Genomic DNA, 23,579 nt, shown 5'->3' on the forward strand with positions numbered 1-23,579 from the left:
TTAGAATAAAATTCCTGGCCGGGCACAGTGGCTCATGCCTGTAATCTCAGCACTTTGGGAGGCCAAGGTGAGCAGATCAACTGAGGTCAGGAGTTCAAGACCAGCCTGGCCAACATGGTGAAACCCCATCTCTACTAAAAATACAAAAATTAGTCTGGCGTGGTGGTGGGCACCTGTAATCCCAGGTACTTGGGAGGCTGAGGCACAAGATCACTTGAACCCTGAAGGCAGAGGTTGCAGTGAGCCGAGATTGTGCCACTGCACTCCAGCCTGGGTGATAAAGCTAAACTCAGTCTCAAAAAAAAACAAAACGAAACATAGAATAAAATTCCTGGGTTTTTCTCATTAATATGCCAGGGAGTGTGAAATTTTGCAAAGAACATAGGATTTGGAATAATGAGCACTGGGTTCAAATGCTGGCTGTGTTACTTCCTAACTGTACTATCCCCTTCCCATGTCTACTTTGTTCTCTCTTTGAGGCTGTTTCCTGATCTATAATACCCATCTAACAAAGTTATTGTGAAGATGAAATTAGATTACATGTGTGAAATCCTTATTTTAGTGCCTTTCAAATAGTTTGCACTTCATAAATGTTGTTCCTGCCCTCCTATAAATGTGACATAAAAGCTAACAAAATTGCCAGGCATGGTGGCTCACACCTGTAATCCCAGCACTTTGGGAGGCCGAGGTGGGCAGATCACGAGGTCAGGAGATCGAGACCATCCTGGCCAACATGGTGAAACCCCATCTCTACTAAAAATACAAAAAATTAGCCGGGCGTGGTGGTGGGTGCCTGTAGTCGCAGCTACTCGGGAGGCTGAGGCAGGAGAATGGCTTGAACCTGGGAGGTGGAGCTTACAGTGAGCCGAGATCGTGCCACTCCACTCCAGCCTGGGTGACAGAGCGAGACTCCGTCTCAAAAAAAAAAAAAAAGCTAACAAAATCAACAGTCTCATTCTAGACTTATTGCTTCTTCTTTTTTTTTTTTTTTGAGACAGGTTCTCACTCCCATCACCCAGGCAGGAGTGCAGTGGCACAATCACAGCTCATTGTAGCCTCTACGTCCTAGGTTCAAGCCATCCTCCTGCCTGCCTCATCTTTTTACTTTTTGTAGAAATGAGGTCTCACTATGTTACCCAAGCTCATCTTGAACTCTTGGGCTCAAGCAATCCTCCTGCCTCAGCCTCCCAAAGTGCTGGAATTACAGGTGTGAGTCACTGTACCTGGACTTAATTGCTTCTTCTCAGGATCTTAGCTGCCTTTAGTAGTTGAGGGTTACGTGACCCCTGATCATTGTGAGAGTTAGACATCATCAACGAATCATGTCTTTTTGCAGCCATCATCATCACGGTAGTTCCATGGTTCTGATTTGGGAGATGACTTTATTTAGTGTGTCTGCCCCTTCTTCCTCACAACTAATTAGCTTGTTTCTCTGCCTCCATAGACGTCATTGTCCCTGAGAATGGAGAACCAGTGGGCACCAGAGAGATCAAATGCTGCATCCGACAGATCCAGGAACTCATCATCTCCCGACTTAATCAGGCAGTGGCTAATAAGCTGATCAGCTCAGTGGATTACCTGAGGGAGAGCTTCGTCGGAACCCTGGAACGATGTCTGCAGAGCCTGGAGAAGTCTCAGGATGTCTCAGTTCACATCACCAGTAATTATCTCAAACAGGTAGACAAAGAATGATTTTTAAGACATCGTGTCATAGATAACACATGAAAAATCTGCACAAGTCCACGCTTCAAATTAGGCAAGAATTTCCCTTTCAGCTTCTTGCGAATCTTGTTTGAATTTTATTTTGTTTTCCTGTCACATGACCACTGCCTGTGGGAGATGTTGGTGAGCTGGAAAACTGCATTTAAGTTGATAAATATAGGCCAGCCACAGTGGCTCACGCCTGTAATCCCAGCACTTTGGGAGGCTGAGGTGGGCGGATCACCTGAGGTTGGGAGTTCGAGACCAGCCTGACCAACATGGAGAAACCCCATCTCTACTAAAAATACAAATTAGCTGGGCGTGGTGGCGCATACCTGTAATCCCAGCTACATGGGAGGCTGAGGCAGGAGAATCGCTTGAACCTGGGAGGCGGAGGTTTCGGTGAGCCAAGATCACGCCATTGCACTCCAGCCTGGGGGACAAGAGCGAAACTCTGTCTAAAAAAAAAAAAAAGTTGATGAATGTAAAGATGAGGTAGAAGGGGCTAGATAGTCACAAAATAAATAATCAACTTAAGTTGACTCTGTAAATATATTGAGGGGTAAGTTTGGAAACCCTGAGTCTGGACTGTGTTCTTGAAATAAGTATCATTTATTGCATTTTTGAAATAGCCACACTACTGAGGGCATGTTTTCTTTGGCATTGTCTCTTTCAGATCTTAAATGCTGCCTATCATGTTGAAGTCACGTTTCACTCAGGGTCGTCAGTTACAAGGATGCTGTGGGAGCAAATCAAGCAGGTAGGGATTATTACTTAGAGAAAGATTTCTAAGCCCCTAGTTGGCTCAAATGAATCCTAGTGACCCCAGTAGGAAACAGATATCTAGGATCTTCTGTTAAGGCAGGGTGACCATTTGTTCTGGTTTGCCTGCCTGGGAGAATTCTGGTTTATGCCTATTCTCAAATAATTATTAACGTTGTTCCCTTGAACTCTCAGAAGTTTTGGGTTTAAATGATTTTTATGTTGGGTGCTCTTTGTGGCCAATGGAAAAATAGAAAAAAAAGATAAATGATATTTCATGGAGCCATAAGACTCTACCACACTAGCTTCTTCATATTTCTTTTTCCCAGCCTAAATCTTTTCTCAGAACTAGGCTTTGTTGTTGCCGGAGGCTGTGAATGTGGTTTCTGTTCTGGAATTTGATCTGGCTGTTATGTAGAGTTATTTACTGTCTTCAGAAAGATTATCAGGCACTCCCTGGCACTGAATGTAATATATTGAGGGTTTGTGAGCATGTAGACTAGGCCTGGTGTTCTTTGATGCTTTTCTCTGGGCTAGGACCTGATTTTGAGGTAGATAGAATTGGAAAGGAACTTTGGACTTCGTATGGCTCCCATCTTTTGAGCCTGCTCTTAATGAACGGATAACCCAGAAAAGGAAGGACACTGGATCTTTGTAGTGGTTCTTGTCTCTCATTCCTCGGTGATCTTGCTGTCTTCATCCTGGTAGATCATCCAGCGCATCACATGGGTGAGCCCACCTGCCATCACTCTGGAATGGAAGAGGAAGGTGGCCCAGGAAGCCATTGAGAGCCTCAGCGCCTCCAAATTGGCCAAGAGCATTTGCAGCCAATTCCGGACTCGGCTCAATAGTTCCCATGAGGCTTTTGCAGCCTCCTTGCGGCAGGTTGGTATGTAGGAAAGGAGATACAGCTGGATCAAGCAGAGAAGAGCCTCATCCAGATGGGAATATTTTGCTCTCTGCTCCTCATACACACACACACACACACACACACACACACACACACACACACACACATTAAAATCATCAGTATATTTTCTTTCTAGCCTGTTATAGGAAGTTTTTTCAATAAATTTTTCATGTGGATATTTTCCTAACTCTCGGGAGAATGGAGTGAGCTCAGTTAATTTCTCCCCATTTCACTGAGTGAGGAAAGAAAATAAGAGTAGGAATTTTATATGTTTATATAGTATTTTAGGAACAAATGACAGAAGGTCATGACTTTTCAACTTCTATATTATTTCATAATTGTTTGACATCTGATTGTCCACTGGCGGGGAGTGGGTGTGTCCAGGCAGAGAGTGGATAGATGTGAGTATGCATCCAGGAGGAAGAGTTACTATTTATTGAGCGTCTACTCTGTGCCAGTCTCTGTGCTAAACATGTTACATGTATCTTGTTTAATTCTCACAATTATCTATATGAAGTAGATATTGTTATCCCTGTATAACAGGTGAGGAAGCTGAAGCATGGGACTTAAGTCATATGTACTTTTTCTGTTTGTCTCCCAGCTAGAAGCTGGCCACTCAGGCCGGTTAGAGAAAACTGAAGATCTATGGCTGAGGGTTCGGAAAGATCATGCCCCCCGCCTGGCCCGCCTTTCTCTGGAAAGCCGTTCTTTACAGGATGTCTTGCTTCATCGTGAGTCTGGTTTTCTTCTAAATAAACTGGAGGATGGTTCAGGATACCTGACATTCTTATGTCCAGCCTCAGAGAATCCTAGTGTCTAAAGCTGCTTCTTCGCAAAGCTGCCTAAACGCTTACTGATGTTTTTGAATTCCTAAAGTCTCTTCCTGCTATTTATATAGTTCAAATAACATGACCAGGCCAGGTGTGGTGGCTCACACCTGTAATCTTAGCACTTTGGGAGGCGGAGGTGGGTGGATTGCCTGAGCTCAGAAGTTCAAGACCAGCCTGGGCAATATGGCAAGACCCCATCTCTACTAAAAAAATTAGCTGGGCGTGGTGGCACTTGTCTGTAACCCCAGCTCCTCGGGAGGCTGAGGCAGAAGATTCACTCGAACCCAGAGGTGGAGGTTGCAGTGAGCCAAGATCATACCACTGCACTGCAGCCTGGGTGACAGAGCAAGACTCTGTCTCCAAAAAAAAAAAAAAAAATACCACATAACCACAGTTTATTTGCATTAAACCAGTTAGATTACTTTCTATTGGGTTAGAATGACACTAGAATTTTATCCCTGGGCATGATTACAGCTTCCTGACCTGGTTCACAATGAAGAATGTTACAGGGCTGGCATGGTGGCTTACGCCTGTAATCCCAGTACTTTGGGAGGCCGTGGTGGGTGGATCACTTGAGCCCAGGAGTTCGCGACCACCCTGGGCAACATGGCAAAACCCCGTCTCTACTAAAACTGTAAAAATTAGCCGTGCATGGTGGCGCATGCCTGTAATCCCAACTACTTGGGAGCCTGAGGCAGAATAATCGCTTGAACCCAGGAGGCAGAGGTTGCAGTGAGCAGAGATCATGCCACTGCACTCCTGCCTGGGTGACAGAACAAGACTCTGTCTCAAAAAAAAAAAAAGAAAAAAAAAGAATCTTACAGAGGTTGCCCACCAAGTTCCCATCCCTCCTGCCTTATCTCTGTCTCTGTACCTTATAGGTAAACCTAAACTGGGACAGGAACTGGGCCGGGGCCAGTATGGTGTGGTATACCTGTGTGACAACTGGGGAGGACACTTCCCTTGTGCCCTCAAATCAGTTGTCCCTCCAGATGAGAAGCACTGGAATGATCTGGCTTTGGAATTTCACTATATGAGGTGGGTCCTGGTCTCATTCATCTCTATGAGAAAGATCCAGAGAAGAATCTAGAAGCCTGGTTTAGATTTTGTACGAAGAGCTACAGCATGGCCTCTCTATATTTAGGTTTCTGTGTCTAACAGACATGTGCTCCCTTTCAGGCCTTTGCTGTCTTTGCTTGCTCTTTCCCCACCATCCTAATTTCTCAGACTCATCATTCCATTTAACTTTCTTCTTTAGTCCTTAAGCCTTATGAGTTTTTAGAATCCAGGATTCTTCACCTTGTTGAAGAGGCCATGCTCTGTCTGTACTGAGGGCTTTGTCTGCACTGAGGGCCATTACCTCTGGACCTGTCCTAAGCATGGTCTGGAAATTATTGTCTCATACATTCTGGCATGGCATGCAGGATTAGAGCCCAAGCCTTGTAGCCCAGACCTCTCTCCTTCCCTCCAGGTCTCTGCCGAAGCATGAGCGATTGGTGGATCTCCATGGTTCAGTCATTGACTACAACTATGGTGGTGGCTCCAGCATTGCTGTGCTCCTCATTATGGAGCGGCTACACCGGGATCTCTACACAGGGCTGAAGGTAAGGAGAGAGCAAGATCCAGCTGGCAGCCAAATCCATGGGTTCCTTTCTGGCCTCTCATCCTCTCCTGTTTATTCAGAGCTTTTAGCTTTCATCAGAGATTGTTGGAGTAATTAGGGTTTATTTCACTTATTTCCAAAAACCCTTAAAGATTTCTCAGCTGGGCATGGTGGCTCACCCCTGTAATCCCAGCACGTGGGGAGGCCAAGGTGGGAGGATCACTTGAGTCCAGGAGTTTGAGACCAATCTGGGCAATAGAGGGAGACTTCATCTCTATAAAAAATTTGAAAGTTAGCTGAGTGTGGTGGTTCATACCTGTAGTCCCAGCTACTCGAGGGGGCTGAGCTGGGAGGATCTCTTGCGCTTAGGAGGTTGAGACTGCAGTGAGCTATGATCATGCCACTGCACCCTAGCCTGGGTGACAGAGCAAGACCCTATCTCTAAAAATAAAAATAAAATAAAAAATTTAAAGATTTCTCAGAACCTATTTTCACCCCATTATATGCCCAGAATACTGTCATTCACCACTCAGACCCCTGTGGTAGTAGTAAAAATCTAAACTCCTTAGAAGAGCAGTACAGCTTCTTGTAACTCTGCTTTTCTTTCTCATTTTTGCTGTAAGAGGATAAAGCTAGTTTTTGTTGTTTAGTCAACAGATATTTATTAGTGACTGCTTTGTACAAGGTCCAGCATTAAGCACCATTAGAGGGTATCAGAAGGTATAACTGACAGGCACTATTAAGAGAATTGTAATCAGCAACCATTTCAGGAAGATGTGGCATTTGAGTTCGACAAATATACCATGATGGGTAGAATTTGGGCAGTTGGAAGGAAGAGGCCATAGCAGGGGGAAGGAACAGCTTAATGCCTAGAGCATTCGAAGACCAGTAAGGACACTGGGCACATTGGAGCAGCTGGTTTGTTTTGGGAATCAGGAGACATAATGTGCAAAGAGATGTTGGGAACAAATTATATAAGACCCAAAATGTTAAGAATTTCCATAGAATTCAAATTCTGTTATAGACTGTGAGAAGCTACTAAAGGATTTTATTTGAGTGAAGGTGAAAACCTCAGTTGGATGTTGAGTTTCCCTTGTCTAAACCACCAAGAGGGAATTAGAGAGGTTTCTTTTGTCTGTTCCCTACATAGGAGCTGAGTAGAAGGAGAGAAAAGCTGACCTCAGAGTCTCTGAGTAGATCCCTTCTCGTGGATTCCTCTTGGACCAGTTTATATGGAGGCTTCCAGAAGTAGGGCAGAGGAAACCTTAGAAATGCTTCCTGGAGTCATGAGGAATCAATATGATGAAGAAAATGACTCTCCAAGCAGCTTTCCCTCTTCATTTCAGAGGAGTTAAGCATTGTCTGATGCATTTCCACAAGTGAGCTAGAGAACATCCTTTGAGCTTTTGAATGAGTGATGTGACATTTTCCAGTACTCAGGAGACCCTGAATTGAAGTAATATGAGTGACTTTGGTATTTGAATCCATAAAACCAAACCTGGGCTAACCAGGCCTGTAAAGCAATGGAAGTAAATCTTCCTGAGGGACCTAGAAATAGTCACTTTGAGCCTCAAGGGCAGTTCCAGAATTTGTTCAAGTGTTAGAAATGAGCTCATGCCTTAGTTGTTTGGTTCTATCTGCTAGTCACATTTGAGGTTATCTATTTGGCTTAACTGCAGCCTGCAAGGGATTTTATCTGGCTTTGTCTCCTTTACAACTTGCTCTTCCTTGATTTTCCTCTACTTCCCTCTCCTAACTGCTTTTTTCTCCCCCCACCTTTTTTTTTTTGAGACAGAATCTTGCTCTGTCACCCAGGCTGGAGTGCAGTGGCACCATCTCAGCTCACTGCAAACTCTGCCTCCTGGGTTCAAGTGATTCTCCTGCCTCAGCCTCCCAAGTAGCTGGGATTACAGGCACCTGCCACCACATCCAGCTAATTCTTTTTTGCATTTTTAGTAGAGACAGGATTTCACCATGTTTGCCAGGCTGGTCTTGAAATTCTTGACCTTGGCCTCCCTAAGTGCTGGGGTTACAGGTGCGAGCCACTGTGCCCGGCTCTTCCCCTTTTTAAAAATCACTTTTCTGTCCACATGTGCCCTAGTATAGTCAGTTGAATTGAGGAGTTGCCTTATCATGACAAGTAAGCTCTTTTTTCTCCCCAAGGCTGGGCTGACCCTGGAGACACGTTTGCAGATAGCACTAGATGTGGTGGAGGGAATCCGCTTCCTGCACAGCCAGGGACTTGTCCATCGTGATATCAAACTGAAAAATGTGCTGGTAAGTAAGAGCTGTTTCCCCAAGATTATACCCTACCTCTGTGGCTGAGTGATTTTGGAGGGTACATGTAAATATAAGTTAGATCCTAAGAAAAGTCCTCATAGAAAGTGTATTAGTCCATTCTCACGCTGCTAGTAAAGACATACCTAAGACTGGGTAATTTATAAAGGAAAGAGGTTTAATTGACTCACAGTTGCACAGGGCTGGAGAGGCCTCAGGAAACTTACAGTTAATGGTGGAAGGGGAAATAAACACATTCTTCTTCACATGGCAGCAGCAAGGAGAGGTACTGAACAAAAGGGGGTAAAGCCCCTTACAAAACCATCAGATCTCATTAGAACTCACTGTCATGAGAAAAGCATGAGGGTGACTGCCCCCATGATTAAATTACCTCTCACTGGGTCCCTCCCACAACACGTGTGGATTATGGGAACTACAATTCAAGATGAGATTTGGGTGGGGACACAGCCAAACCATATCATTCTGCCCCTGGCCCCTCCCAGATCTCATGTCCTCACATTTCAAAACACAATCATGCCTTCCCAACAGTTCCCCAAAGTCTTAACTCATTCTAGCATTAATCCAAAAGTCCAAGTCCAAAGTTTTATCTGAGACAAGGCAAGTCCCTTCTGCCTGTGAGCCTATAAAATCAAAAGCAAGTTAGTTACTTTCTACATACTATGAGGGTACAGGCATTGGGTAAATACACCCATTCCAAATGGGAGAAATTGGCCAAAACAAAGGTGCTACAGGGCCTATGCAAGTCTGAAATCCAATAGGGCAGTCATTAAACCCTGCAGTTCCAAAACGATCTTCTTTGACTCCATGTCTCACATCCAGGGCACACTGATGCAAGAGGTGGTCTCCCATGGCATTGGGCATCTTCACACCTGTGGCTTTGCAGGATACAGCCTACCTCCTGGCTGCTTTCATGGGCTGGTGTTGAGTGTCTGTGGCTTTTCTAGGCACACGGTGCAAGTTATGTGTGGATCTACCATTCTGGGTTCTGGAAGACAGTGGCCTTCTTCTCACAGCTCCACTAGGCAGTGTCCCAGTGGGGACTTTCTGTGGGGGCTCCAACCCCATACATCCCTTCTGCACTGCCCTAGCAGAGGTTCTCCATGGGGGCTCCACCCCTGCAGCAAACTTCTGCATGGATATCCAGGCATTTCCATACATCCTCTGAAATCTAGGCAGAGGTTCCCAAACCGCAATTCTTGATTTCTGTGCACCTGCAGGCCCAACACCACGTGTAAGCTGCCAAGATTTGGGGCTTGCACCCTCTGAAGCAATGGCCTGAGCTATGTGTTGGCCCCTTTTAGCCACAGCTGGAACTGAAGCAGCTGGGATGCAGGGTACCATGTTTGAAGGCTGCATAGAGCAGGGGGGCCCTGGGCCCAGCCCACAGAACCATTTTTCCTTCCTAGATCTCCAGGCCTGTCATAGGAGGGGCTGCTGTTAAGGTCTCTGACATGCCCTGGAGAAATTTTACCCATTGTCTTGCTGGTTAACATTCGGCTCCTTGTTACTTACAAAAATTTCTGCAGTGGGCTTGAATTTCTCCCCAGAAAATAGGTTTTCTTTTTTTTCTTTTTTTTTTTTTTTTTTTTTGAGATGGCGTCTCGCTCTGTTGCCCAGGCTGGAGTGCAGTGGCGCAATCTCGACTCACTGTAACCTCCACCTCCCAGGTTCAAGCGATTCTCCTGCCTCAGCCTCCCAAGTAGCTGGGATTACAGGCAGCCAGGCTAATTTTTGTATTTTTAGTAGAGAAAGGGTTTTGCCATGTTGGCCAGACTGGTCTCCAACTCCTGACCTCAAGTGATCCACCCACCTCGGCCTCCCAGAGTGCTGGGATTATAGGCGTGAGGCACTGCACCCAGCCAGAAAATAGGTTTTCTTGTCTATCACATTGTCAGGCTGCAAATTTTTCAAACTTTTATGCTCTGCCTCCTCTTTAACACTTTGCTGCTTAAAAATTTCTTCCGGGTGGGCATGGTGGCTCACATCTGTAATCCCAGCACTTTGGGAGGCCAAGGTGGGTGGATCACCTGAAGTCAGGAGTTTGAGGCCAGCCTGGCCAACATGGTGAAACCCTGTCTCTACTAAAAATAAAAAATTAGCCGGGTGTGGTGGCACACACCTGTAGTCCCAGCTACTTGGGAGGCTGAGGCAGGAGAATTGCTTGAACCTGGGAGGGGGAGGTTGCAGTGAGCTGAGATTGCGCCACTGCATTCCAGCCTGGGTGACAGAGTGAGACTCCGTCTCTAAATAAATAAATAAATAAATAAATAAATTTCTTCCACCAGATACCCTAAGTCATCTCTCTCAAGTTCAGAGTTCCATGGATCTCTAGGGCAGGGGCAAAATGCCTTCAGTCTCCTTGCATAGCAATAGTGACCTTTATTCCAGTTCCCAACAAGTTCCTCATTTCCATCTGAGACCACCTTAGCCTGGACATCATTGTCCATGTCACTATCAGCATTTTGGTCAAAGCCATTCAACAAGACTCTAGGAAGTTCCAAACTTTCCCACATTTGCCTGTCTTCTTCTGAGCCCTCCAAACTGTTCCAGCCTCTGTCTGTTACTCAGTTCCAAAGTCACTTCCACAATTTCATGTATCCTTACAGCAGCAGCCCACTCTTGGTACAATTTACTGTGTTAGTCCATTCTCACGCTGCTAATAAAGACATACCTGAGACTGGGTACCTTTTACAGGAAGTATGGTTAATTGACTCACAGTTCCGCAGGGCTGGAGAGGCCTCAGGAAGCTTACCATCATGGTGGAAGGGGAAGAAGCAAACATGTCCTTCTTCACATGGTGGCAGCAAGGAGAAGTGCCGATCAAAAGGGGGAAAAGCCCCTTACCTCCCATCAGGTCCCTCCCATGACACGTGGGGATTATGGGAGTTACAATTCAAGATGAAATTTGGATGGGGACAAACCATATCCGAAAGTAGTAGAGTTAACAAACCATATCAGAAAGTAGTAGAGTTAACAGCATGGTGAAAGATGGTGTGTGAGACTTAAAGCTTAGGGAGGAGTTTCATCATAGACTTAGCTGATATTGTGTAAGGTTTTTTCCCCCTACACTGTTTTGAAAAATGTTAAACTTATGGAAGAGTGGTACAAAGAAGACCCATATACCCTTCACCCAAATTCATATTCTCTTTTCTCCAAAATGTATGCTCTCTCTTTCTCTCTATACATGCACACACACACACACGTGTGCATACTTTTTTACTGAGCTATATGGAATTAAGTTACAAGGCCAGGTGCAGTGGCTCATGCCTGTAATCCGAGCACTTTGGGAGGCCGAGGTGGGTGAATCACCTGAGGTCAGGAGTTGGAGACCAGCCTGGCCAAGATGGTAAAACCCTGTCTCTACCAAAAATACAAAAAAAAAAAAAAAAAAAAGCTAGGCGTGTGCATGCCTGTAGTCCCAGCTACTGAGGAGGCTGAGGCAGGAGGATCACTTGAACCCTGGAGGCAGAGGTTGCAGTGAGTTGAGATCACGCCACTGCACTCCAGCCTGGTGACAGAGTGAGACCCTGCCACACACACACACACACACACACACACACACAAAAAGAAAGTAAGTTACAGAAAACACTTTATTCCTAAGTATCTCCTAAGAAAAAGGACATTGTTCTACATAATCAAAGTGTCGTTATCATACCCAAGAAATTTAACATTGATACAATACTATTATTTAATATGTAATCTATATTAGCATTTTTCAGTTGTCCCAAATATGTTCATTTGCCCTAAATATGGTATGTTTGTTTGTTTGATACAGGATCCAATCCAGGAAATATATAGTATATTTTGTTGTCATGTTTCTTTAGTCTCCTAAAGAATAGTCTTTCTGCCTTTGAGGAGTCTGAGCCTTGTTATTGCTTAAGGTTTGATCAGAGATGTAGGATGAAGGCTGAGATTGGTAAATGTACCTTAAATGGTGAGATGGTCATGAACCCTCCAGTCCTGTAATTTGAATTGTAAAGAATCTTTCGGCCTACTCCTCTTGAAAGTATACTGGCATATCATTAAGTTTTTTCTGGCAATACTTAAATGATGTATAAAGATGACCGCAATTTAGGGGAAGGGAATGATCTCCCTAAAATTGACAGCTGAAACCTAAAAGGCTGATCAGTAGCCAAATTAGACAGACTTATTCTCTTAGACCTTTAGGAAAGGAAACTACAGGGACTTTAGGAAACTCTCCTTAGCTGACCGGAGGACCTCAACTTTCTGCCCTGGGGTCAGGAGGAGAGTCAGGCACTGAAGTGTTTCCCTGGTGTCCTTCCATGGACCTGTACTTCCTCATTCTTCCAGTGTTTTTTAGGATCTTCATATGTACCCGGCTAAGCACTGTGCTTAAGATGAAAACAGCAATCCCTGCCCTCATACTGCTCATAGTATGGGGAGGAAGATGGTACTGGTTGAGTATTCCTAATCCAAAAATTACAAATCCAAAATGCTCCAAAATCCAAAAGTTTCTGAGCACTGACATGACCCTCAAAGGGAATGCTCACTGGAGCATTTTGGATTTTTAATTAGAGGTGCTGAATCAGCAAATATAATAGATATATTCCAAAATCTGAAAAAAAAATGAAATTCAAAACACTTCTGGTTCCAAGCCTTTCAGATAAGAGATACTCAACCTGTAATGGAAATGAACCTGGAGACAGGAAGGTTGGCGGCAGGATTTATGAAGTACAGTCATGCACTGCATAATGACATTTTGGTCAGTGAGACCACATATACGATGTAGTCCGATAAGATTATAATGGACTGGCCAGGCGCGGTGGCTTACGCCTGTAATCCCAGCACTTTGGGAGGCTGAGGCAGGCTGATCACCTGAGGTCGGGAGTTCGAGACCAACCTGACCAACATGGAGAAACCCTGTCTATACTAAAAATACAAAATTAGCTGGGTGTGGTGGCGCATGCCTGTAATCCCAGCTACTTGGGAGGCTGAGGCAAGAGAATCACTTGAACCCGGGAGGCAGAGGTTGTGGTGAGCCGAGATTGTGCCATTGCACTCTAGCCTGGGCAACAGGAGCGAAACTCCTTCTCAAAAACAAAAACAAACAAAAAAGATTATAATGGACTAAAAAATTCCTATTGCCTAGTGACATCATAGCTGTTGTAATGTTGCAGCACAGTGCAATACACATGTGGTGATGCTCGTGTAAACCTATTGATACAAAAGTATAGCCCAATTATGTACAGTATATAATATTTGATAATAAACAGCTCTGTTACTGGTTTATATATTTACTGTACTATACTTTTTATCTTTTTATACCTTTTAGATACTCTAATAATAAAAAGTATAATAAATAGTAAATATATAAACCAGTAAGGACAGCCTCGGGCAGGACCTTAGGACAAATTCCAGAAGAAGGTGTTGCTGTCATAGGAAATGACAGCTCCATGTGTGTTATTGTCCCTGAAGACCTTCCAGTGGGACAGAATGTGGAGGTGGAAGACAGTGATATAGATGATCCTGACCCCATGCAGGCCTAGGCTAATATGTCTGTGTTTTAGTTCTTCACAAAAAAGTTTTAAAAGTTAAAAAAAAAAAAAAGGAAAGCCTATAACCAGCCTGGACAACAGAGAAAGATCCCAATCTCTGCTAAAAATAAAAAAATTAGCCAGGCATGATGGCATACAACTGTAGTCTTAGCTGGTCAGGAAGCCGAGGTGGGAAGATCCCTTGAGCCCAGAAGTTCAAGGCTGCCTTGAGCTATGATTGTGCCACTGCACTCCAGCCTGGACAACAGAGCACAACCCTGTCTCTTTAAAAAAACAAAAAACAAAACAACAAAAAAAACCGCAATATTTTTGTACAGCTATACAATGTGTGTTTTAAGCTAAGTGTTTATTACAAAAGAGTCAAACAAAAAGCTTAAAAAATTAAAAGTTTATAAAGTAAAATTACAGTAAGTAGAGGTTGATTTATTATTGAAGAAAAACTTTTAAAAATAAATTTAGTGTAGCCTAAATATACAGTGTTTATAAAGCCTACAGTGGTGTACGGTAACGTCCTAGGCCTTCACATTCACTCACCACTCACTCACTGACTCACCCAGAGCAACTTCCACTTCTGCGAGCTCCATTCATTGTAAATGCCCTCTACAGGTATACCATTTTTTATCTTTTATACCGTATTCTTACTGTACCTTTTCTATGTTTAAGTATGTTTAGATACACAAATACCATTGTGTTACAGTTGCCTATGGTATTCAGTACAGTAATACGCTGTACAGGTTTGTAGCCTAGTAGCAAAAGACCATACTATTAATATGTAGCCTAGGTGTGTAGCAGGTATACCATTTAGGTTTGTGTAAGCACAATCTGGTGTTTGTACAAGGACGAAATCACCTGACAACTCATTTTCAGAGCATAATCCTGTCCAGTGACACTACTTTGAGGTACCTACCTTTGAGCTTGGGTATGCAGCAGTGCTGTGTGCAGGATCAGAAACAAGGTGACTCTTGCCCTGCTTTGTTGGCAGCTGGATAAGCAGAACCGTGCCAAGATCACTGACTTAGGATTCTGCAAGCCAGAGGCCATGATGTCAGGCAGCATTGTGGGGACACCAATCCATATGGCCCCTGAACTTTTCACAGGTAAGGCTGGAGGGCAGGCAGTGGGTCTGGGCAGGGCATATTACTTTAATCCTGAGTGCTACCCCTTGAGCTCGTTTGCACAATCACTACTGGCAGGTCTGGCACAGGCAAGGGAGAAATCAGATCACAGGAGACCTACCTAAGGCAAGTAGCAGGGAAAGTGAAGAGGTAAAGGACTAAGAAAGAAAAAGTACAAATGGGAATCATCATTTGGACATCTCTTTGGGTTATTAGTGCCATAATTGCCATAATCAGCCAATTATTTAATCATAAAGTATTGATTGAATAACTCCTGTGTGATGGGAGTTGTCCTTTATCATTAAAGAACTTACAGTTGACATAGAGATATATTGAGAGGTAAAATAGGAAGCAGTACAACACAACGTATGATTAAGTGCTAAATTAAGTGCTATATAATGTACTGTTGGTGTTTAGAAAAGGAATAAATGAAGGTGGAAATGTTTGGTGGTTTTGTGATGGAGGTGAGATTTTGAGTAGAACTTGAGTCAGATCTGGGAAATTGGTAGGTGAGAAGGGAACTCATTTATTAAGTATATACCTGGAGCTAAGCAGTATGGGTAGGTTTTTCACATATTTTGTTTAATTCTGTGATGATGATGTATTTTTGTGTCCATTCAATGGATAAAGTTGAGACCAGATTGATGAAGAAACCTTACTCCCGGCCGGGCGCGGTGGCTCACGCTTGTAATCCCAGCACTTTGGGAGGCCGAGGCGGGCGGATCACAAGGTCAGGAGATCGAGACTCCACGGTGAAACCCCGTCTCTACTAAAAATACAAAAAATTAGCCGGGCGTGGTGGCGGGTGCCTGTAGTCCCAGCTACTCGGAGAGGCTGAGGCAGGAGAATAGCGTGAACCCGGGAGGCGGAGCTTGCAGTGAGCCAAGATCGTGCCACTGCACTCCAGCCTGGGTGACAGAGCCAGACTCCGTCTTAAAAAAAAAAAAAAAAGAAAGAAAGAAACCTACTCCCAAAAACATTGAGCTAAAAGGTAATGGAGCTGTGATTTAATTCTAGGACTTTCTGTCTCCATAGTATAACCCTGTAGCATGAAGGAGAGAAAATTCTGGAGGCTAAAGAAGGGGAGATAATGAAGAAAATCACAGAATAGAAATAAGCATGACAGGAAAGAAATCCATTTGGGGAATGGTAGCAAACAAGGTTGGAGATAAAATACATTGAGCTTGAAATTCCCACAGAAGAATCAAGGCTTGTTGTGCAAGACTTAAGGAGCTACTGAGCTTTTGAGTAGGGGACAGAGGAAAATGTTGATAGAAGATGAGCTTTAGCAACAGTAGGTAAAGATGATTTGGGAAGAACCAAGGTAAGACCAGATAGCTGGTCTTCTATGGTTGCCTCCATGATTAAGCTGGTGTTAGTGCTGAAACAAACGTGAGAAATTCAAGATCAATTCAGAGGAAGAATGAACAAAATTTTGGTGCTAACTTGATATGGTTAGTGAACAGAAAAGAATGACTAAAACATGACTCCAAGGTTTTGAGCCCAAGTGATGGGAATGATTGTTCCATTGCCAGCGAAGATAGAAAGGTAGTCCCTGGTCAGTCATTAGTATTGGTAAGAGTTAAAATTAGCAATATATTTAAATTTCTTTCATTTCATGTACGAGTCTTCCCCCAGCCCTTCACTGGGTGATACATGTAAGGATTAGGTGTTACCGAGACAGCTGTAGTCGTACTCAACATCTGAACTAAGTAGACAGTCATCATTTATCTTTCTCTAGATTTACTTAAAAAAAAAAAAAAAAAAAAAAAAAAAAAACTTTCGGCCAGGCACGGTGGCTCATGTCGTAATCCCAGCACTTTGGGAAGCCAAGGCAGGTAGATCACCTGAGGTCAGGAGTTCAAGACTAGCCTGACCAACATGGAGAAACCCCATCTCTACTAAAAATACAAAATTAGCCAGGCGTGGTGGCACATGCTTGTAATCCCAGCTACTCGGGAGGCTGAGGCAAGAGAATCGCTTGAACCCAGGAAGCGGAGGTTGTGGTGAGCCGAGATCGTGCCACTGCACTCCAGCCTGGGCAACAAGAGTGAAACTCCATCTCAAAAAAAAAAAAAAAAAAAAAAACTTTCTAATTCCACTATTATTCTATTTTGGCTATTTCATACTTAAATTTCTTTTATTGTTTCTACTACAGTCCACCTATTGCTGTCAGAATCATCTTTCTAAAATATTATATTCTTCATGTCACCTCCTCCTCTAAAACATAAATGACTTCCTGCTGCTCACTGAATCCAGACTCTTCTACCTGACTTTAAAAATGATTATATTCTGGTTCCAACATACCTACCCACCTGTATTTCCAACTTTATTTCCCTAATATGACCTTTTGTGATTAATCTTTTTGACTGTCCTAGCAGAATGAAAGGCCTTATTTTCCTTCTCCTTTGTCAAGTTCTAGGCTTGGCTCTCTTAGTATTGAGCTGTGACCTCCCAATGTCTTAGTTGATTGTATTGTAAAATGGGCATTACAAATGTGCCCTGCCCACCTGGCAGGGTTGTTATTGAGAGATAATAGATGTTAAAAGCTTTGGAAAAAGCCAACCCTCTACTGAGGCAAGGTGGTGTAGATGCTGTTGCTTGACTCTCCGCAGCTCATTACATTTCATCCTTTCTTGCCATCAGGGAAGTACGATAATTCCGTGGATGTCTACGCTTTTGGAATTCTTTTCTGGTATATCTGCTCAGGCTCTGTCAAGCTCCCTGAGGCATTTGAGAGGTGTGCTAGCAAAGACCATCTCTGGAACAATGTGCGGAGGGGTAAGAGCCCCAAGTACTACCTTGTCCTAACTCCCCTGGCTAGGGCAGACTGAGCCCAGGCAATGTCACCGGGCCTCCTGTCATCCTGTCTGGCCACTCCATAGCAGGGCCGTAGATACGTTTCAACTGTCATGAATCCAGAAAAGATATTTAAGTCAACCTTTGCTTCCAGTCAACTCTCTATTGAACTATCTCAAAAAGTCTTTTTAAAAAAATGTCCGATTCTTCAACTTCATAGGCTAATGTGTTCCAGTTTTTCTTTTTTTTTTTAATTACTCTTACTGTTAGGTTCTAACTTAGATGTTTGCAATCGAAGTCAAAACTCCTTGCATTCTTGGTATTCCGAGCCCCACTAGGAAGTCAGCCTTTGAGCTGGTCATGCCTGTTTGTTTGTGCTGGGTCCCTCTCACTTGTGGTCTTGTTTCCATGCTCCTTTCTCTAGGGGCTCGCCCAGAACGTCTTCCTGTGTTTGATGAGGAGTGCTGGCAGTTGATGGAAGCCTGTTGGGATGGCGACCCCTTGAAGAGGCCTCTCTTGGGCATTGTCCAGCCCATGCTCCAGGGCATCATGGATCGGCTCTGCAAGTCCAATTCTGAGCAGCCAAACAGAGGACTAGATGATTCTACTTGAAAGCAAAGACCTTTCTCTTTCACTCTCTAGTTCTTTCCTTCCCCCTCACCTTTTGGCCATGGGGAGAATTTGACATTTATTCACTATAGGACACACTCCCAAGGGAACTGGTGCTTGCTGGGAAACTTGAAACCTTCCCAGGTAGGGATGACTCCTGGACAGTGAAGAGTTGAATGACTGAGCATATTCAGCAGCTCACTGAAGCACCAAGCTATCCCGTTAGCAAAAAAGTGTCTAAGATATGTAAAAGCTGAGGAATGTGATGTTCTGGCCTCACAAATGAAAAGGAGGCAGATGTTACCATTGTCTATTCACTGTATATACTTCTAAGACAACAAGCAGGACACTGCAGTGGCAATAGTGTTAAAAAGTCTCATTCTCATGATTTTTGGCTCTAGCTAGGAATAGTTTAGTCAGGATTCAGAAAATTTGAGCTTAGTTCTGGGATTATGAAAACATGGGGACAAAAACAGTAACTTGTGGATGTCTGGTTCCTGCTGTCTGCAGCCAGGGATCTCAGGCTGCAATGGTCAGAAGTCCCAGTGAGGGAGCTAGAAACAGAGCTATCTGTTCCTCATAGTGCCAGTGTGTTTACATTTATAGGACCACATGTCCCTGGTTTCTGGGGGAGGGTTTCACTGTTACATCACCAAGAGGCCCTGAAAAGAGGAAAAAAAAAAAAAAAAAAAAGAGGCCAGGCATGGTGGCTCACGCCTGTAATCCCAGCATTTTGGGAGGCCGAGGCGGGCGGATCACAAGGTCCAGAGTTCAAGAGCAGCCTGGCCAACATGATGAAACCCCGTCTCTACTAAAGATACAAAAAATTAGCTGGGCGTGGTGGTGCATACCTGTAATCCAAGCTACTCGGGAGGCTGAGGAAGGAGAATCGCTTGAACCTGGGAGGCAGAGGTTGCAGTGAGCCGAGATTGTGCCATTGCACTCCAGCCTGGGCAACAGAGTGAGACTCTGTCTCAAAAAAAAAAAAAAAAAAGAATGTGTATGCATATATGTGTGTGTATACGTATATACGTGTGTGTGTGTCTATATCTCTATCTATATAGACATACACACAGAAGTTACTGGATTTAGAGTTACTGCTAACCCCAGAACAGAATCTGTTCTTTTACCTTTGAGTCTTTTCTTTTGTTTACCTCTTTTCATCTCAAAGTGGGAAAGCTCCAGATAACATGGTACTTAGAAGTGAATGTCTGAGCAAAATCAACCCAATGCGAAGTATTTGGGTGAGAACTGAGAGGTGGGAGATGATTGGAGGCCATGGCCTGTGTACAAACATATTGGAAGAAAACCAGCTTGTTTTTAAAACTTAACACAATCAGAAATTTTTCTTTTTGTGTTTGAATCTAACACACTGACGTTTTTAAAACTTGATCAATGAGCTTTTAACCACGATTTCTCCCGAAATTTGTTCCTACTTTTTACCTTTTTAAAAATCTGTTAGAAGAAAAAAAGAAGCAGATGAAAGAGAAAAACCCTCCTCTAGTGGTTCTGTGTGTGTGCCCCTCACCCCTGTGTGCTAGTGTCTGGGAAGTTTCCCTGAAAGGTGGGTGGGTGGTCTTTTGGAGGGTTCCTCATGAAGTGTGCTTGAGGAAAGAAATTCTGATTCTAGGCAGAGGAAGGGGAACAATTTAAATATTGGTGCATCTCAGATGCACTTGACTTCAAGGCTTCCTCAACCAAACTGGTCCATTAGATTCAGAAAAACAGGTAGACGAGGAAGTAGACAGTGGAAGTGAGTAGTCTCCCTCCATCTGCCTAATCCCCAATAATTGTGGTCTGGCCCCTGTGTCCGGCCCCAGAGTTTGTAAAACAGGTCCCCAGGTAGGTGTGTAAGATGAGTTGCAAATTAGCCGGGCATGGTGGTGCGCACCAGTAGTCCCAGCTACTTGGGAGGCCGAGGCAGGAGAATCGCTTGAACCCGGGAGGCGGACGTTGTGGTGAGCCGAGATCGTGCCACTGCACTCTAGCCTGGGCAACAGAGCGAGACTCCATCTCAAAAAAAAAAAAAAAAAAAAAGATGAGTCGCACATCTGCTGCTGGGATTTTCTAGGGTTGTCTATGACAGAATGACCATCTTTTAAATATTAATGGAGTATAAATGGAGTCTATAATGGGTCTTTCATATAACTTTTAACTCTTTGGCTATCCTGGGCTCTGATCATGATATGTTTGAGCATAGTAGCTCCCTAAACTCTTGCAGCCTTTCAGAAATTCCATGTAGTGCTAATAATTACCTTTTTACTTGCAAATGATAAAGGAACTGACTCAGTGTCTTTGGGCTCTGCAGGCTTTAGCCTTGTTTTGGTAGGATGTTCAGTATATTCTTAGAATTTTTACCACCTATTTAGCTATACTTCAAGTACTCTATTCTCTGCACTAACTCACTGTCCTTCTGGGAACTATGATGGGGCTTCAAGGGAGTCAGGTGTCAAGAAAGGAGGGGTAAGTACTCTCTACTTGCTGGGAAATCAGTGTAAGTCTGTTGTGTATGAAATTTTAGGAAAAGTCTAATATAGTTCCCTTTCCAGACTGTTTTCTTTTGACTCTAGCTATAATCATAGGTCTGCGCTTCCATTATGAAGGTCACATTCCTAACATTCTTGGGAAGTATTAGCTCATACTCTCATTCACATATGGGAGGTTAGATTTTTTTCCTCTACCCAGAGTCCCTTTTTGGTTTACCCCACGGCTTAGTTTGCTATCAGATACCAGTTCTCTAGCAGATTCCCCAACAGTTTTTTCCCCAGTGGGAAGGGTGGAAGGGAGGGACTGATATAAGTAAGGAGATGAGTAGTTGTGTTACAGTTCATTTTCTTTAAAAAAAGTATTTTGAGAAAAGGTGCAAAATATTCTTGAAAGTCTCTAGGCCAGCCAAAGTCCACATATGGATATTTGGGATGTTATTTAAATACTCAGCAGGCTGAGTGCAGGTATATGTGTGTATAGCGTGTGTATACTTTGCTTTTGTTTTATAACATTGTCAGCTAATTTTGGATTCTTTGTTCTTTGGCATCCATTCTTATTATAAGTGATGGAATGCCATGAAATGTACTGTATTGTATATTACTTGGGAGGACACTAGGTTTTCAAAGAAGTCTGGCAGCACTTGGGTTATAGAGGGCTCAGCGTGACCAAAGTCCTAAAGATTTTACCTCCCAGCTTTGGTTGTATGTGTTCCCAAGTGGTGAGGTGAGATTGTGGCTGGAGGAAGAAAAAGGATGGCATGAAAGAATGACCCTTATTGTGGTCTGTCCTTCTAATCAACATAATTAGGGCAGCTTACCCCAGCATGAAAATGATGACCTGGCCATTTTTAATGGCCAGAGCTTGAAGTCTGGTCCCTCATTTTGTTTCAGAAATGAGTGAGAGGCCTTCCTGCAGAGCAGTCAGGAGAAATGGTGGAGCCTGGGGCCCTGGAATGGCTGACCCTATGCCTAGAGAGCTGATGGCAAGGGCTGTCTGGCATGGCTCATTTGGGTGGGGTTTCCCCAGGCATACCTTAGTTCCCTGATCCTCTGCAAAGAGTAGCTCATTGACTGAGCAAGCGCTTCACGGGAGGACTGTGCTGGTTGTTCCCAGACCAAAGAGAGTCACTTTTGACTCCATCAACTTCAAGGGGACAGAGCCTAGGCAGCAGCTTCTCCTAATTTTTAACACTAAAATTCAAGGAAGCAGTGGAGGAAAGAATGCATTACTACCACATACAGAAATAGGGGACTCGTAGAACTCTCGATTAGTACCTGTCAGCTCTCAAATGCATTTTTGTGTCTTTGCTTGAGCTGCCAAAGAAGGGTCACTAAGTGTTCTTCCTCATGGAAGAAGTGCCTCGGGGTTGCAGGGCTGCAAAGTGACAACTGCACTGAATGACACTTTATTTTTTGGCTTTGGCTTATTATTTAGCACTGGGAGGCCCAGGGGAATTGGTGATTACAGTTGCACTTTGGGAAGTTAAAGCCCTCTTTGGGCTTGCTTTGGAGAGATGATGGCATGCCTTGGTATTCCATTTGGATAATCAGGAAGCCTCCCTAGTCCATCCATATTGCGTCAGAGTGGGATTAACAACCCTGGAAGAGTCCACTGCCAAAAGAGTAGTTGCTTTCCTTGAATTTCCAAAGCTTTTGGATTTTCTGGATCAAGTAACCCACTTTTTAAAACCTGAGGTAAGGAGTTCGAGACCAGCCTGGTAACATGGTGAAACCCCGTCTCTATTAAAAATAGAAAAAATTCACCAGGCATGGTGGCGGGCACCCATAGTCTCAGCTACTCGGGAGGCCGAGGTAGGAGAATTGCTTGAACCCAGGAGACGGAGGCTGCATTGAGCCAAGATCACACCACTGCACTCCAGCCTGGGCAGCAGAGCAGGACTCCATCTCAAAAAAAAAAAAAAAAAAAAAGGTTAATCCTTCAATTATGGAGGTGGGATGAATAGAGCTTGTTTGATGTTAAAGTGGGTAAAGAGGGAGTGGCCTTGAGACACTTGTATTCCAAACTCTCCTGGAGGTTTCCAGTAGCACTACTGTTCCTAAAAGGGTTTTATTTTTAACTTCATCTGTTTTGTTAACATCCAGTCCAATTTAGGTGATCTCAGAGGTGCATCAGGACATCTAGCACTGGGGAGGCCAGCTTGCCCAGATGGTTGAAAAGAAAATTGGTCTGGACAGCCTGTTGTCTTTTGTCTTCATGTAATGTTTTTTGTTTGTTTTAAAGGACTAATGTTTATTACAGTGTTAAATAAAAGTGTAACATACTAAGTGTGTAGAATAAAAGTGCAATAACAAAAGACAATGACTTTGGCACACACTTCAGTCCTTATCCTCTCTCCTTTCTTGTGCTACCTGACTCTTTCCATAATATTGTTACAGCAGGACCGTGTTAATTGTGTGCATTTTGAAGAGATGCGACTCTGGGTTAATCTTCATTAGTGTAATATTGAAGGGTTGGGTTTGGTTTTATAGAGTATTCTGTATACTTGTTGGGATACACAAATACCAGATGTGCTGTATAATAAAGATCACATTAACGTTTTAGGTTTCTATCTGTTTGGTTTTGGTTTTCCCTTACCTCACTACCCATAGTAACAGGACGTTCCCTAATCCATTCCATTTCCACTGGTGACCTTCAGTCAGATGTCTTTCAGTTTGCCTTAGGAGAGATGGATGCAACATGTTCCTCTCCCATCAGGGGCCCTCCCCAGCCACCATGGCTCTTGGCCTCTGGGTACTTTACATCATCACTACTGGAGGGTCAGGCAAGGGAATGGGAGATAGGATAGTGGAGAAAAGGGGTGAGATGATAGCAATGTATCTTCTAGAGCCTATCCTGGGTGACATGCTTTTTTCCAGCTTCTTTTAAGCAGGAACCTGCAGCATTGTGAGTTCATATATGAGCCTAGCTACTCTATTACACTGTGAGAGA

At 43.8% G+C, this 23,579-nt stretch overlaps 1 protein-coding gene across 2 annotated transcripts in view; it reads left to right on the forward strand.

Moving 5' to 3' along the window:
* DSTYK (dual serine/threonine and tyrosine protein kinase) overlaps positions 1 to 23,191 on the forward strand; it is a 69,167-nt gene extending 45,976 nt beyond the window's left edge. The window contains exons 4-13 of one of the 2 annotated variants that reach the window (XM_030813129.1): positions 1,445 to 1,677; positions 2,378 to 2,461; positions 3,172 to 3,348; positions 3,975 to 4,104; positions 5,085 to 5,241; positions 5,675 to 5,807; positions 7,970 to 8,083; positions 14,603 to 14,717; positions 17,382 to 17,516; positions 17,959 to 23,191. In XM_030813129.1, coding sequence (XP_030668989.1) covers positions 1,445 to 1,677; positions 2,378 to 2,461; positions 3,172 to 3,348; positions 3,975 to 4,104; positions 5,085 to 5,241; positions 5,675 to 5,807; positions 7,970 to 8,083; positions 14,603 to 14,717; positions 17,382 to 17,516; positions 17,959 to 18,146 — 1,466 coding nt within the window. In that variant the 3' untranslated portion in view covers positions 18,147 to 23,191. The remainder of the gene's footprint in view (positions 1 to 1,444; positions 1,678 to 2,377; positions 2,462 to 3,171; positions 3,349 to 3,974; positions 4,105 to 5,084; positions 5,242 to 5,674; positions 5,808 to 7,969; positions 8,084 to 14,602; positions 14,718 to 17,381; positions 17,517 to 17,958) is intronic. The other variant, XM_030813130.1, reaches the window with a different exon arrangement.
* Positions 23,192 to 23,579: the final 388 nt, after the last annotated feature.

The sequence above is a fragment of the Nomascus leucogenys genome, chromosome 5 (genome assembly GCF_006542625.1).
Source record: "Nomascus leucogenys isolate Asia chromosome 5, Asia_NLE_v1, whole genome shotgun sequence".
NCBI classification, from domain to species: domain Eukaryota; kingdom Metazoa; phylum Chordata; class Mammalia; order Primates; family Hylobatidae; genus Nomascus; species Nomascus leucogenys.